The 15,107-nt window shown below is 45.3% G+C and overlaps 1 protein-coding gene across 1 annotated transcript in view; it reads left to right on the forward strand.

Annotated features, from left to right (window-relative positions):
• Positions 1 to 6,066: 6,066 nt before the first annotated feature.
• ankmy1 (ankyrin repeat and MYND domain containing 1) overlaps positions 6,067 to 15,107 on the forward strand; it is a 100,360-nt gene continuing 91,319 nt past the window's right edge. Inside the window, exons 1-2 of the mRNA XM_073039000.1 lie at positions 6,067 to 6,435; positions 12,716 to 12,862. Of these exons, the coding sequence (XP_072895101.1) occupies positions 6,067 to 6,435; positions 12,716 to 12,862 (516 nt within the window). The remainder of the gene's footprint in view (positions 6,436 to 12,715; positions 12,863 to 15,107) is intronic.

The following is a 15,107-nucleotide window of genomic DNA, read 5'->3' on the forward strand; positions in this document are numbered from 1 at the left end:
TCAACAGTGGTGCATACTTTCTCTGGTTATGCTTGGGGTGAAAGGACATAACCAGGAAGGAAATGATTGGTGTGTGGAACTGGCATTTTTCTAACTTGCAGTACAGCTGGTTTGAGGAGACACTGAAGGACTGAATGGACATGAAAGATGTGGTGTCGGGGGTCTTTGGAAAAGATGAGAATGTCATCAATGTAGGCAAAAACAATAGCTGGATAGCATGGCTTGGACAATCTCATGAATGAAGGCTTGGAAAACGGCTGGACTATTGGAAAGTCTAAAAGGCATCACCAAGTATCCATAGTAGCCAGTGGGTGTGATGAACACAGTCTTCCATTCATCCCCTTAACAAATGCAGATCAGGTTGTATTCAGAATCAGATTTAATATCACCAGCATATGTTAAGAAATTAGTTAGCTTTGCGGCAGCAGTCCTATGCAATACATAATAGAAAAAGACTGTGAATTACTGTAATATATATGTACTGTATATATTAAATAGTTACATTAAATAAGTAGAGCAAAAATTAAATCAAAAAGTAGTGAGGTAATGTCATGGATTCAATGTCCATTCTGAAATTAAATGGCAGGGGGGAAGAAGCTATTCCTGAATTATGGAATGTGTGCCTTCAGGCTTCTGTACCTGTTTCCTGATCGTAGCAATGAGGAGAGGCCATGCCCTGAGAGTGTTGGGGTCCTTAATGACAGATGCTGCCTTTTTTGAGACATTTCCCCTTGTAAATGTCTTGGATACTACAGCGGCAAGTGTCCATGATGGAGCTGACTAAGTTTACAACACTCTGCAACTTATTTGGATCCCATGCAGTAGCAACCCTGCCCCCTCTCCCCACCATACCAGATGGTGATGCAGCTAGTTAAAATGCTCTCCACGGTACATCTGTAGAAATTTGCGAGTGTTTTAGGTGACAAACCAAATCTCCTCTAACTCTTCAGGAAGTATAGCCACCGTTGTGCCTTCTTTGTAGCTGCATTGATATATTGGATCCAGATTAGATCCTCTCGAGGAACATCCAGGAACATGAAATTGCTCGCTCTTTTGACTTCCAATTCCTTGATGAAGACTGGTGTGTGTTCCCTCATCTTACCCTTTCTGAAGTCCACTATCAGTTCTTTGGTCTTCCTGATATAGAGTGCAAGGTTGTTGCTGCAACACCACTTAATTAGCTGGTATATCTCGTTCCTGTATGCCCTCTTGTCACTATCTGAAATTCTGCCAACAATGATTGTATCATCAGCAAATTTATTGATAGCATTTGAGTATGCCTAGCCACAAGGTCCTGTGTATATACAGAGTAAAGCAGTGGGCTGAGCACACATTTCAGAAGTGCGTCAGTGTTGATTGTCAGCGAGGAGGAGATGTTATTACCAATCTGCACAGACTGTGGTCTTCCAGTTAGGAAGTCAAGGATCCAGTTGCAGAGAAAGTTGCAAAAACCCAGATCCCGGAGCTTTTTGATCAGGACTGTGGAAAGGATGGTGTTAAATGCTGATCTGTAGTCAATAAACAGTATCCTGACACATGTACTTAAATTGTCCAGGTGATCCAAGGCTACGTGGAGAGCCAGTGAGATCACATCCACCATAGACGCATTGTGGCAATAGGCAAATTGCAGAGAGTCCAGGTCCTTACTGAGAAAGGAGTGAATTCTAGCCATAACCAACCTCTCAAAGTACTTCATCACTGCGGATGTGAGTATTACTGAACAATATTTGTTAAGACAGTTCACGCTACTCTTGGGCACTGGTATAATTGTTGCCCTTTTGAAGCAGGTGGGAACTTCTGACTGTAGTAATGAGAGATTGAAAATATCTTTGAACATGCCTTCCAGTTGGTTGGCACAGGTTTTCAGAGTCTTACCAGGCACTGCATCAGGGCCTGTCGACTTCTGAGGGTTCACCCTCTTGAAAGGCAGCCTGACGTCGCCTCCGAGACGGAGATCACAGGGTCACCAGACACTACAGGTATCCCCATAGCTGTGGTTTTATTCTCCCTTTCAAAGTGAGCATAAAAGGCATTAAGCTCCACTGGGAGAGAAGCATTACTGCTGTTCATGATGTTGGGTTTTGCTTCGTAGGAAGTAATGACCTGCAAACCCTGTCAGAGTTGACATGCATTCAATGTCACTTCCAACCTTGCTCAGCTTGTTCCTTGGCACTTGAAATTACCCTCTAACAGTCATACCTGGTTTCCTTGTACAGACATAGGACACCAGAATTCAATGCCGCAGACCTAGCCCTCAGCTGGCTACAAACCTCCTGGTTCATCCAGGGCTTTTGTTCCTTAGATCTTCGATCCAGTTCCTTAGCTCCTGTTTGGTGAAGATCTGGGCTTCACGGATTGTTTGAATGTTGAATACATGGCAGTCTATGTAGGCTCTGAGACCCTCATCTTCCTTTCTGACAAGGAAGAATCCTGCACTGGTGGGGGACTGGGATGGTCGAAGGAACTTGTGTACTTCAGTGATGTAATCATTAATGGCTTGGGTCTCAGGAGTGGGGGGAAGAGGGAGAAAGAGGGAGAGAGAAAGAGAGGAAGAGAAGCAGAGAGGGAGAGAGGGTAAGAGGGAGAGAGGGAGAGGGAGAGGGAGAGAGAGAGAACATATGACCTCAGGAGGGGTGTTTCCCATGGTTATGTGGTCTATGAAGCAGCAGGGTGCTGACTTCCCTTTTACTGAAGGTGATAGCTAAGTCGTGGCAGTCTTGTGAGGGTTTGGTGAGGTTGAGGGTTTCCTCCCTTTCCACAGATTTATGATGTGAAGTCAGCTGGGGTTGCAGTCAGGTGTGTCCCCAGCTCAGCAGTGAACCAGATGACCAGGCGAAGAGAGGGTCCTGAGGGAAGAGCAGGGGTAACCCAAGATGAGAGGAGTGTTGGGTGAGTTAGGAAGAATTGGATAGACACGCACTGTCTCTGGTGCTCACGTGCACAGGCCATGTGCATGTTCCAACCATCCCAGACCCCAAGGGACGTCTTTTGAGAGCTATAATGCAGAAGGATTGAGAGAGAGGCTTGATAGGGAGTCCAGCTGCAAAGAGTCCAGTGCAGAAAGCTGCCTGTTGTGTCACAATCCTCCTATGTGCATAGACCATCGGCATGTGGAGGAGGACAGAGAGTGAGTCAGACTGCGATGCTGGACTGAGAGGTCAGTAAAAGCACACCGCATAGCAGACTTCTCATCTCTGCCTGGTGGTGCCATTTCCCGGAAGCAACTGGCATTAGGTGCATGGGTGATCAGCTGCTCTGTAGTAAGCATACAAGTAGTTCCCCCACCACTACATGCTCTTAGGGGAGTCCTCCCTAACTGGAGACATTGTTGATGAATCCTCTCTGAATGCAGCCTGAAATGGTCCTTGGAACTAAACTGGTGTTCTGGAGGGACATTCCATAAGACACTTATCAATACGGAGGGCCAGAGTGATGAGGTCAGTGGGCATCCTCCGGGTAGACAGCTTGCCTTTCAAGTGCTCTGAGAGGCTGTGATGGCCATGGGCCAGCAGGGCTTCTGCATATCAGCCACTCTTCACCGTGAGTGTCCTGAATTCCATGGTGCAATCCAGCTCCAAACACGAGCATTGACACAGGGGAAGTACTGAATCTATTTTCTGGAAGGTCAAGAACCTGGCGTATTTCAGCCGTGAATTCCTCTTAATTACTGTGGATGACTCACTTCAGACGAGCAAAGTCTGCTGGGTCAATTGTGGGTTCACCCATCCTGTCAGACAATGTGGAGGAAGCTTGACCCAAAAGCAGAGCGGCAGAGAGGTTTCAGAATCAGAATCAGGTTTAACATACGTCATGAAATTTGTTATTATGCAGCAGCAGTACATTGCAATACATAATAAAACTGAATTACAGTAAGTATAAAATTGTTTCTGTATCTATAGTTAAATAAACAGTACAAAAAAGTAGTGAGGTAGTGTTCATGGACTCATTGCCCATTGAGAAATCTGATGGCAGAGGAGAATAAACTGTTCCTGTGCCTTCAGTCTCCTGTACCTCTTCCATGATAGTAGCATCGATATGTTGGGCCCAGGATAGATCTTCAGAGATACTGACACCCAGGAACTTGGAATTGATCACCGTTTCCATTTCTGATCCCTCGATGAGGACTGGTGTGTGTTCCCTCGTACTACCCTTTCTGAAGTCCACAATCAGTTCTTTGGTTTAACTGACATAGAGTGCAAGATTATTGCTACAACACTACTCAACTAGCTGATATATCTCACTCCTGTACACCTTCTCGTCACCATCTGAAATTCTGCTAACAATAGTTGTGCTGTCAGCAAATCTATAGATGACATTTGAACTGTGCCTAGCCACACAGTCATGGGTAAAGAGCAATAGGCTCAGCACACATCTTTGAAGTGAGCCAGTGGTGGTTATCAATGAGGTGGAGATGTTATTTCTAATTTGCATTGACTGTGGTCTTCTGGTTAGGAAATCAAGGATCCAATTGCAGAGGGGGGTATAAAGGCCCAGGATTTGGAGCTTTTTTTATCAGGACTGTGGGAATGAATGTGTTAAACACTGAGCTGTAGTCAATAAACAGCAGCCTGACGTAGGTATTAGGATTGTCCAGGTGATCCAAGGCTGTGTGGAGAGCCATTGAGATCATATCTGCTGTAGACCTACTGTGATCACAGTGGGTCCAGGTCCTCCCTGAGACAGGAGTTGATTCTAGGCATGACCAACCTCTCAAAGCACTTCATCACTGTAGATGAGAGTGCTACTGGGTGATAGTCGTTAAGGCAGCTCACACTACTCTTCTGGTATAATCATGACGTTTTGAAGCAGGGGGATACTTCTGAAAGTAGCAATGGGAGATTGAGAATATTTTTGAACACACCCACCAGTTGGCTGACACAGGTTCTCAGAGCCTTACCAGGTACCCCACCAAGGCCTGTTGCCTTGCTAGGTTTCTCCCTCTTGATGCCGACTTCCGAGACGGTCATCACAGGGTCACTAGGTGCAACAGGGATGCACACAGATATAGTTTTATTCTCCCTCTCAAAGTGTGTATAAAAGGCATTCAGCCCATCTGTGAATGAGGCATGAACAGTAGTTCTAATAATAAACTGAAAAGTAACAAGCCATAGGAGGCCACAAAACAGGGGGTAACAGGGTAACAGGGAGTAGCTGGCTGGTTCAATGAGTGAACATGGTGTGTGGATGAGATTTGTGTTTAAATAGGCTGCAGGTGATGAGTTGGAAAGGAGTGGCGGGTGACCCCTGTTAGTTCGATGGAGACTGGGACGTGCCTGTCTGTACAGGCCTGACAGCTGCATTTTTATGCCAGCTACATCCGTAACCTTGTTAGATTCCACTAAGTAGCTGGATTCCAAGACTATGACATTATCTCTGTATTGTGGGATCCTGGAAATATTGGAATCAATTTAGATTGATTTCTGGCATTGTATAAGTCCCAGAAAAGACCAAATCTCCCAACTAGTGGGATCTGTGGGAGTGCCATTTTCCAGGACAACAGAATAAGGACAAAATTCCCATGATCACAGGATCCTTTAATCAGGGGATTCTGGGGTCAATACATTTTCCAGGATTAAAATACTTGCACAGGTGTATCCCAGAATTCCCAAAGTCATGAGTTTCCTGAAACCACAGGATAGCTTCTATGGAGGGATTGCCTAGGACGTGGGCTCTTCGGAGTTCTAGGATTTCCAAGATAGCTGTTTTTCTGTGATCCTGAAATCCGGAGGATAGTCCCATTGCCACAAGTAACCAGATACTTCACATCTCAGGATCGGAAGTGGGGTGGGGTTAGTGGGAAACTGGATCCTTCTTATAGTTTTTTTTTATAGTTGGCTCACTGAGATACCGGGAATTATACTATTGTCAGATCTATTTGTGGGATTCACAAAATAGCCAGATTTCGTGGACTACGGGATCCTTAGAATTGTAGGATGCCCGGTCTTGAATATGCGAATTTGCAGAGCCGCAGAATCCCCTGAGTTGACAGATGTTTGGGATTGCTGGGTGTCTGGAATTGTAGTACACACTGGATTGTATCACCTCCAATACAGCAGGAGGAAAGCCATGGATTCTGGGATTCCCAGGACACGCCGGCCGCCGACCGGTACCGCGCCCGTTGCCAGGACAACACTGTATTTGTTTGATACAGGTCGAGCAGCCAATCAGAGCGGCCCGGCCTGGAATCCCGCCCGGCCACCGCATATGGCTACATCGGACCTTCCTCCCTCCCGGGGGATCGTGGACACCCATGCCCTTAGCTCCCAGTCCTCCAGCATCGATTTGCCGCTGGTGTCGGCGGTCCCGAGCAGCCTGGAAGTGCGTCCCCCACCGGAGGTGGGAGTGCAGGAGTGGCCGGACGGCTGGAGGTATCAGGGTGAGCTGAAGGGGAATTTGAGGCATGGAGAAGGGAGATTTGAGTGGAGTAATGGCGAGGTAAGTGGGATATTACCAACTTGTTTATAAAATTGGAAAATAGTTAACAGACGTTGTGCGGTGCATGCAATTAAAACTTTGATATCCGGCACTCGGACCAAAGCTAGTATATGTTGGAAACACTCAGTAGGTCAGACGCTATTTGTGGAGCGATAAACGGTCGACAAATTGGGTCTGCGATCCTTGGTTGTACCTCACTGGCAGATATTCCGGACTGTTGGTTGTTGTTTAACACCTAATCTGCTTTTATTTCACTCTTTTCTGTTTTGCATCGTGGTGTAATTCATCTTCCAGTCAACCCCCCTGGTTTAAACAGAGTGGGGAAGTACAGTACTCGAGGGCTCCGGACTCCGGCTCCAGCCGCGAATCTGCACACCTTTTTGACCAAAACATAAACTACTGGAGGAGCTTAGTGATTTGGGTAGCAACCGGGGTCGCTGGGAAAGTTAGTGGACAAGTGGACTCTTAAGACTCTTCATCTTTTGTGTCTCCAAATTCCTGACGCTTGGTGTTCCAGACCCTAAACCAGCTCTCGCTGCAGGCTGGACGCTAACCACGGCTGCATTCCTGATTCTCTGGTTAGGGTGAACATCCCATTTGTGCTCTGAATCCCGGGCTTACATTCCACACTAATGGGTGTTCCAGGTGAATTCCAGACCATCAGACTCTTGCATGAAGCTGCTCTACCATAAGATGAACTCCTGACCACATATGATCTTGCACTGTTTTATCTGTGCTGTACTTTTACACTTTATTCTGACTTGTTACAGTTTTATCTTGTTGCTCTTAAATGTGCTGTGTAATGATTTCATCTGTATAAACCATATGCATGGCAACCTTTTTAATTTATCTTGGTACATGTGACAATAATGACAAGTATAATAATGATCATCTACACCTGCCTATACACCTCCTACTTCAGCTGTGAATCTGCTAGGCTTGTCTATTGCAGCCGATGCGGCTTCCTCTACGTCGGTGAATTAAGGAACGCTTCATCGAGCACCTCTGCTCTATCTGTGAAAAAGTGGGACTGCCCGATCGGCAAACATTTTAATTCCCATTCTGACATATCAGTCCAGGCCTCATCTTGGCACAGGAGGAGGCCACCCTCAGGGTGAAGGAGCAACACCTTGTATTTCGTCTGGGTAGCCTCCAATGAATATTCTCCTTCTGGTTAATAAAAAATTCCCTCTCCCTCCCCTCTTCCACTATTCCCCTCTCTGGCCTTTTACCTCTTCTCACCTGACTATCACTTCCCCCAGTTCTCTCCCCTGCCCCATCCCCCTCCCTTTCTCCTATGGTCCACTTTCCTCTCTTGCAGATTCCTCCTTTTCCAGCCCTTTATCTTTCCCACCCACCTGGCTTTACCTATCACCTTCTAGCTATCCTCTTTCCCTTCCACCCACCTTTTTATTGTGGCATCCAGTCCTGAAGAAGGATCTCGGCTTGAAACATAGTGTTTATTCATTTCCGTGGATGCTGCCTGACCTGCTGAGTTCCTCCAGCATTTTGTGTGTGTGGCTCTGGATTTTCAGCATCTGCAGACTTTCTTGTGTCAATGAAAGACCAGTAAAATTACTATGTTCAGTCACAAGGCTTACAAAAGCTTCACATCAGTTTTATTCCTTTGCATCCATTCCTTGTGCAAATAGTTTCCTCTGTGTCCATCCCCTTGGTGTCCCATGGTGGGAGAGCCCTTCCTCTGAATTCTTTAGCTTGTCCTTTGGCACTGGTGTCTGGAACTGTGAAATCTACCAGTGTATGGCATTTAGACACTGGAGGACCAACAAGTTTTGTGCGGAGCAAAGTGTGGCATCATGGAGTAGGAGCAGCTGATGTTTATCTCAATCTGTGTCCCTGAGAACAGCTCATAGGTCGCAGAGTCCTGGGTGACACATCTGCTAGAGGTGAACCTCAACGAGGAGAAATCCTTCCTTCCTCTGAAACTTTTTAACAACTATGGTCCAACTATGGACCCAGCCCAGCCATCTCAAGGACAATGTGCACTGAGACTCCGGTGATGTAATAAAAGTTTGGTGGGAATGTCTCTTCTCATCTTTGTGTGTTTGTGAAAGTTAGTTAATGTAGTAATTTCCTATTCTTTCTGCCCATTGATGTTTGTCTTTTTCCAACCTCGACATTGGCATCTCTCCCAGCACTCGGGGCTGAGTTCTGAGAATACTTAGTGATTTCTAACAGGGGCCATTGAAGCATTCTTTAAAGGGAGGTAGAGTAGTGACACTGCTAATACACAGGGAATGTGGAGTGAACTTCTGCCCATTCTGTGGCTACTTGCTTCCGCTCTGGGCCCTGGTTGAGGACTCAGCCCACCACCAGTGCTCTGGCAGTAATGGAACGGTTAGAATGATCAAGTTACTGCATGGCTCGGTGTGGAGTGGAATCATTGGGGCTGTGTGCAATGGGTACCTGTGGGGGCTGGTGCAACAAACTGTCTGCTGAAGGAACTCAGTGGGATGGTAATGAATTATCAATATTTCAGGTTAGGACCCTGCATCTGTGAGGACTGCTGTTCGATAGGCTGAGATGAATGCTGTGGCCACTCAGATGTGGGACTCTGGCTATGTCCTGGCTTACCTGGTGAATGCAGGCTGTCGCTGGGGACTTGGATCTGCTCTATGTGTAGATTGACCACGCAGATCTTGTGGTCCTGTAGGCTGTAGTGGAAACTGTCTTTGCCTCTCACTTTGGCCTCACAGTCTCGAGGTTCCTCCGTGGTAAACTCAATGGTGGCCACTAGACACCCACTCTCCCACACACCCACACACACCTCCTCTTGGCTTTGGGAACATCAGCAAAGGGCAGGAATTTGTACCCAGCATACATTGGTGGGGAGTCTGGGATCTGCACCAGGCTTTTTGGCACAGCAACGTGCAATAACTACATTGTACCGGGACCCTTGTTGATGGCTCAGCCTGCCACCAGTACTCCAGCAATAATGAAAATGGATATACCTGTGAATTTTCAGACTGGAGGACTGAGATTGCTAAGATAAATCAGTGCAGGCCAGGATAGAACAAAGCACTGTGTCTTGTGCAGTTGGAGTTGTGGAGATTTTGCTGCCTTAGAGTCATACATTATAGAAAGAGGTCTTTCAGCCCACCACATCTATGCTGACCCATCATCACTAATCCCATTTGCCTACATCAGGACCATGTTCTTCTATACCTTCTAATTTAAGTACCTGTCTTAAATGCCTCTTAGATGTAGTAATTGCATCAGATTGCACCACTTCCTCTGGCAGCATATTCCAGACATCATCCAATCTGTGTAACGATGGAATGAGATTCGAGTACCTGGAGGCACATGACAACATAGGCCAAAGCCAGCATGGTTTCCTGAAAGTAAAGTCCTCCCTGACTAATCTACTGCAATTTTTTGGAGGAAATTGCAAGCAGGGTAGACAAAGGAGATGCAGTAGACGTGGTGTACTTGGATTTTCAGAAGGCCTTTGACAAAGTGCCACACATGAGGCTGCTGAGCAAGATAAGAGCCCATGGGATTACAGGGAAGTTACTAGCATGGGTGGAGATTTGGCTGGTTGGCAGAAAACAGAGAGTGGGAATAAAGGGATCGTATTCTGGCTGGCTGCCAGTTACCAGTGGAGTTCTGCAGGGGTCGGTGTTGGGACCACTGCTTTTTACGATGAATGTCCATGATTTAGACTATGGGATTAATGGATTTGTGGCTAAATTTCCCGATGATACAAAGATAGGTGGAGGAGTGGGTAGTGTTGAGGAAAAAGAGAGCCTGCAGAGAGACTTAGATAGTTTAGGGGAATGGGCAAAGAAGTGGCAAATGAAATACAATGTTGGAAAGTGTATGGTCATGCACTTTGGTGGAAGAAATAAACAGGCAGACTATTATTTAGATGGGGAGAGAATTCAAAATGCAGAGACGCAAAGGAACTTGGGAGTCCTTGTGCAGGATACCCAAAATGTTAACCTCCAGGTTGAGTCGGTGGTAAAGAAGGCAAATGCAGTGTTGGCATTCATTTCTAGAGGTATAGAATATAAGAGCAGGGATGTGCTGTTGAGTGTCTATAAGGTATTCGTGAGACCACACTTAGAGTATTGTGTGCAGTTTTGGGCTTCTTATTTTAGAAAGGATATATTAACATTGGAGAGGGTTCAGAGAAGATTCAAAAGAATGATTCCAGGAATGAAAGGGTTACCATATGAGGAACATCTGGCAGCTCTTGGGCTGTATTCCCTGGAGTTCAGGAGAATGAGGAGGGATCTCATTGAAACACTGAGAATGTTAAAAGGCATGAACAGATTAGATATGGCAAAGTTATTTCCCATGGTAGGGGATTCTAGGACAAGAGGGCACAACTTCAGGATTGAAAGACGTCCATTTAGAACAGAGATGCAGAGAGTCAGAGGGGGGTAAATCTGTAGAAGTTGTTGCCACAAGTGGCTGTTGAGGCCAAGTCACTGGGTGTATTTAAGACAGGGATAGGCAGGTTCTTGATTAGCCAGGGCATCAAAGGGTGTGGAGTAAAAGCAGGGGAGTGGGGATGACTGGATGAAGTGGATCAGCCCAAGATTAAATGGCAGAGCAGACTTGATGGGCTGAATAACCTACTTCTGCACCTATATCTTATGGCCTTAAGGTCTTTCAAAAACTCGCACCTTCAATCCCTTTTAAAACTAATAACTAACCTTAGAACTATGCCCATTTGTTTTTGTTACCCTTCTATGGGGAAAGGATTCTGGCTGTATCAGCATCTTGGAATTTGAATGAGAATGAGAACTTAAGTTGGCGAATCTGCAAACTCAGCCTACCTTTTCTTCTAATATCATTCCCTCCTTTGCACACCACCGATCACTGTCCCTCCACCAGCACCCTACAGAAAATTCAAACACTGCCTTTTACTTTCCTCCTCTCTTCCATTACCACACTATTTATTTATTTATTTGTTGATTGAGATATGGTGCAAAATAGGCTCTTCTGCCCTTCAAGCCACGTAGCCCAGCAATCTCCCGATTTAATGCTAGCCTAATCACAAGACAATTAACCTACGAACTGATATGTCTTTCGACTTGGGAGGAAACCCACATGGTCATGGGGAGAACGTACAAATTCCTTATAGGCAGCAGCGGGAATTGAACCTGGTTTTCCTGTACCATAAAGCATTGTGTTGCCACTACGCTACCTATGAGTGTCAGACTTATCACAGCTAGGTATGGCAACTGCTCTGCCCATGACTGGAAATTCAAGAGTCGTGATTGCAGCCCCATCTATCTTGCAAACCACTGTCCTCTCTATTGGCTCTGTCTTCACTTCCCACTGCCCTGGTGAAGCAGGTAACAGAATCAAAGACCCCTCCCATCTGGGGAATTCTTCTCCACTCCCCCTTTGTGTCAAGCAGGGAACATAAAAGCTGAGAGCATGAATCACCAGAGTCGAGGACAGCTTCTATCCCACTCCTCAGCATACCTCTCGTACTCTAAACTCTTGGACCCCCAGTCTACCTTGTGGCCATTATGTCTACCTGCATTTCACTTTCTTTGTAAATGACGTACTCTTTTCTACATTCTGTTTGCTTTTCACTGCCTCGGTGTGACTGCAGCAGCAAAACTAATCCAAAATCAAAACAATGCCACTAGCCTGCGACCAATGCGGGGTTATACTTGTGTGATGCACCCTCAGCTCCAGTGGAATGATTGTTGCCAGGAGTTGAAATCCTTATTCCAGTCCTTTATTAGCAATTAGCAAACATACGATCTTGAAGCCATATTAAATGTTCAGTAAAGGTATGATCTCCGCCAGTCCCAAGCCACAAGCTGCCACAAAATAAGCAAGAATACATAACTTATTCCCTTTGCCTTTACCATGCCCTCACTCATGTGAGTAGTTACCATAATAAACATAATAAACCCCATGACACAGAATACAAAGCAAATAGAGAACAGATACGTGGTTCCTCCAGTAATTATGCGTGGGATGATCTGTCGGGATGGCATGCATTTCACTTACCAGTTTTTCATTGTATCATTGGACTGTTGACCTCACAATCCATCTCATTTGGATCTTGTACTTCATTGCCTGCTTGCACTGAATATTCACTGTAGCTGTAACACTTTCTTCTGCATTGTTATTGTTTTACCTGTTTCAGCTGCAAGGCACTGTGTAATGATTTGATCTGTATGAACAGAATGCAAGACAAGCTTTTCATTGGTACACGTGATGATAATAAACCAGTTCCACTGTGGCAAAAATAACCCAATACCAGTTTTTCTGTGTTTTGTGATTGCAGTATTATGTGGGGCAGTTCTACAAAGACCATCGACATGGGTCCGGGCGCTATTTCTGGCCGGATGGGACCAAATTCACAGGAATGTTTTACCTGGATCGAAAAGAGGGATATGGTACTTTGGAAATGGAGGATGGCTCAACTTTCCAGGTATTCAATAATTTTCAAACGTGAAAGGACAAAGAAGTTATGAAGTACTCATGCAGCAGCTGTGTTCTGTTTCCTTGAACTGGCCGCTGAAAGTGAGACCCTAGCCTTGCTGTGATTTATCAGAGAGATGCCAACCTTTTCATTCCCAGAATCATTCTCGTGAACCTCCTCTAAACCCTCTCTAATGTCAGAACATCTATTCTTGGATAAGGGGACCAAAGCTGCTCACAGTAAGACCATAAGACAAGGGAGCAGAACTAGGCCATTCAGCCTATTAAGTCTGTTTCTCTATTTCATCATGGCTGATCCAGGATCCCATTCAACCCCATACACCTTCCCTCTCACCATATCCCTTGATGTCCCGACCAATCAGGAATCTATCAACTTCCAATTTGAATATACCCACAGACTTGGCCTCTGTCACAGTCTGTGGCAGAGCATTCCACAGACTCGTCACCCTTTGGCCAAAAAAATTCCTCCCTACTTCTGTTCTAAAAGGTTGCCTGTCAAATTTGTGCCCTCTAGTTCTGGATACCCCCACCAGAGGAAACATCCTCCCCATATTGTATCGTCCTTTCAATATTTGGTAGGTTTCAATTAGATTCCCCCCCCCCCCCCCACGTTCTTCTAAATTCCAGTGAGTACAGGCCCAAAATGTCAAACGCAACTCGTATGTTAACCCCCTCATTTCTGGAATCATTCTCCTGAACCCCTTCAGGATTCTCTCCAATGACAATACATCCTTTCTGAGATAGGAGCTCAAAACTGTTGACAATACTCCAAATGTGGTCTTATAAAGCTTCTGCAATATCTCCTTGTTTTTATATTCTATCCCCCTCAAAATAAATGCCTATATTGCATTTGCCTCGTTTACCACAGAATCAACCTGTAAATGAATCTTCTGGGGGTTTTACACAAGGACTCTTAAGTCCCTCTGCACCTCTGATGCTTGAATTTTCTCCCCATTTAAATAATGGTCTGTACTAATGTTCCTTTTACCAAGTATTACTATACATTTCCCAACATCGTATTCCATCTGCCACTTTTTTGTCTATTCTTCCAATTTGCCTAAGTCCTACTGCAATTGCATTGCTTCCTCAGCACTACCTACTCCAACACCTATCTTCATATCATCTGCAAATTTTGCCACAAAGCCATCAATTCCACTATCTAAATCATTGACAAACAATGTGAAAAGTGCCAGTCCCATTGCTTACCCCTGGGGAACACCAAGTGCAGTCTGACCAATACCTTGTATAGCCTCACCAATACATCCTTGCCCTTATATTCTAGTCCTCTCAAAATGAATGCTAACATTGTCTTCCTTATCCTAGACTCAAGCTGCAAGTTAACCTTTAGTGTATCCTGCACAAGGGCTCCCAAGTCCCTCTGCACCTCCGATTTTTGAATTTTCTCCCCGTTTAGAAAGTAGACCTTGCCTTTACTCCTTCGACTATGCTTGACTATACATTTGCTTGCACATATTTCATCTGCCACTTCTTTGTCCATTCTCCCAATCTAAGTCTTTCAGTGGACTCCCTACTTCCTCAATGCTACCTGCTCCTCTGTCTATCTTTGTATCGTCCGTAAACGTGGCCAGAAAGGCCATCAATTCCATCACCAAATCATTGACATATAAAGTGAACGAAGTACCCCAATAATGATCGCTGCAGAGCAACACGAGTCACTGGGAGACAACCAGAAAAGGCTCACTTTATTCACGTTCTTTGTCTTTTGCCAGTCAGCCAAACTTCTATCCCTGCTAATATGCTTCCTGTAATGCAGTGCTCTCTTATGTTGTTAATGCACCCACATGTGCGGAACCTTGTCAAAGTCCTTCTGAAAATCCAAGTACACAACATCCACTAATTCTCCTTTGTCTATCTTTCTGGTTATTTCTTCAAAGAATTCCAACAGATCTGTCAGGCAAGATTTCCCCTGAAGGAAACCATGCTGACTTTGGCCTGTTTGTGCCTCCAAGTATCTCAACCTTATCCTTAATAATGGGCTCCAGCATCTTCATCTTCCCAAACACTGAAGTCAGGCCAACTGGCCTCTAATTTTCTCTCTTCTGCCTTCCTCCCTTCTTAGAGTGGAGTGGCATTCACAACTTTTTAATCCTCCAGAACCATTCCAGAATCTAGAGATTCTTGCAAGATCATTACTAATGCCTCTACAATCACTTCAGCTACCACATTCAACACCCTGGTGTGTAGTCCAGCTGGCCCAGGTGATTTATTTCATT

Source organism: Hemitrygon akajei, chromosome 3 (genome assembly GCF_048418815.1).
Source record: "Hemitrygon akajei chromosome 3, sHemAka1.3, whole genome shotgun sequence".
Taxonomy (NCBI): Eukaryota; Metazoa; Chordata; class Chondrichthyes; order Myliobatiformes; family Dasyatidae; genus Hemitrygon; species Hemitrygon akajei.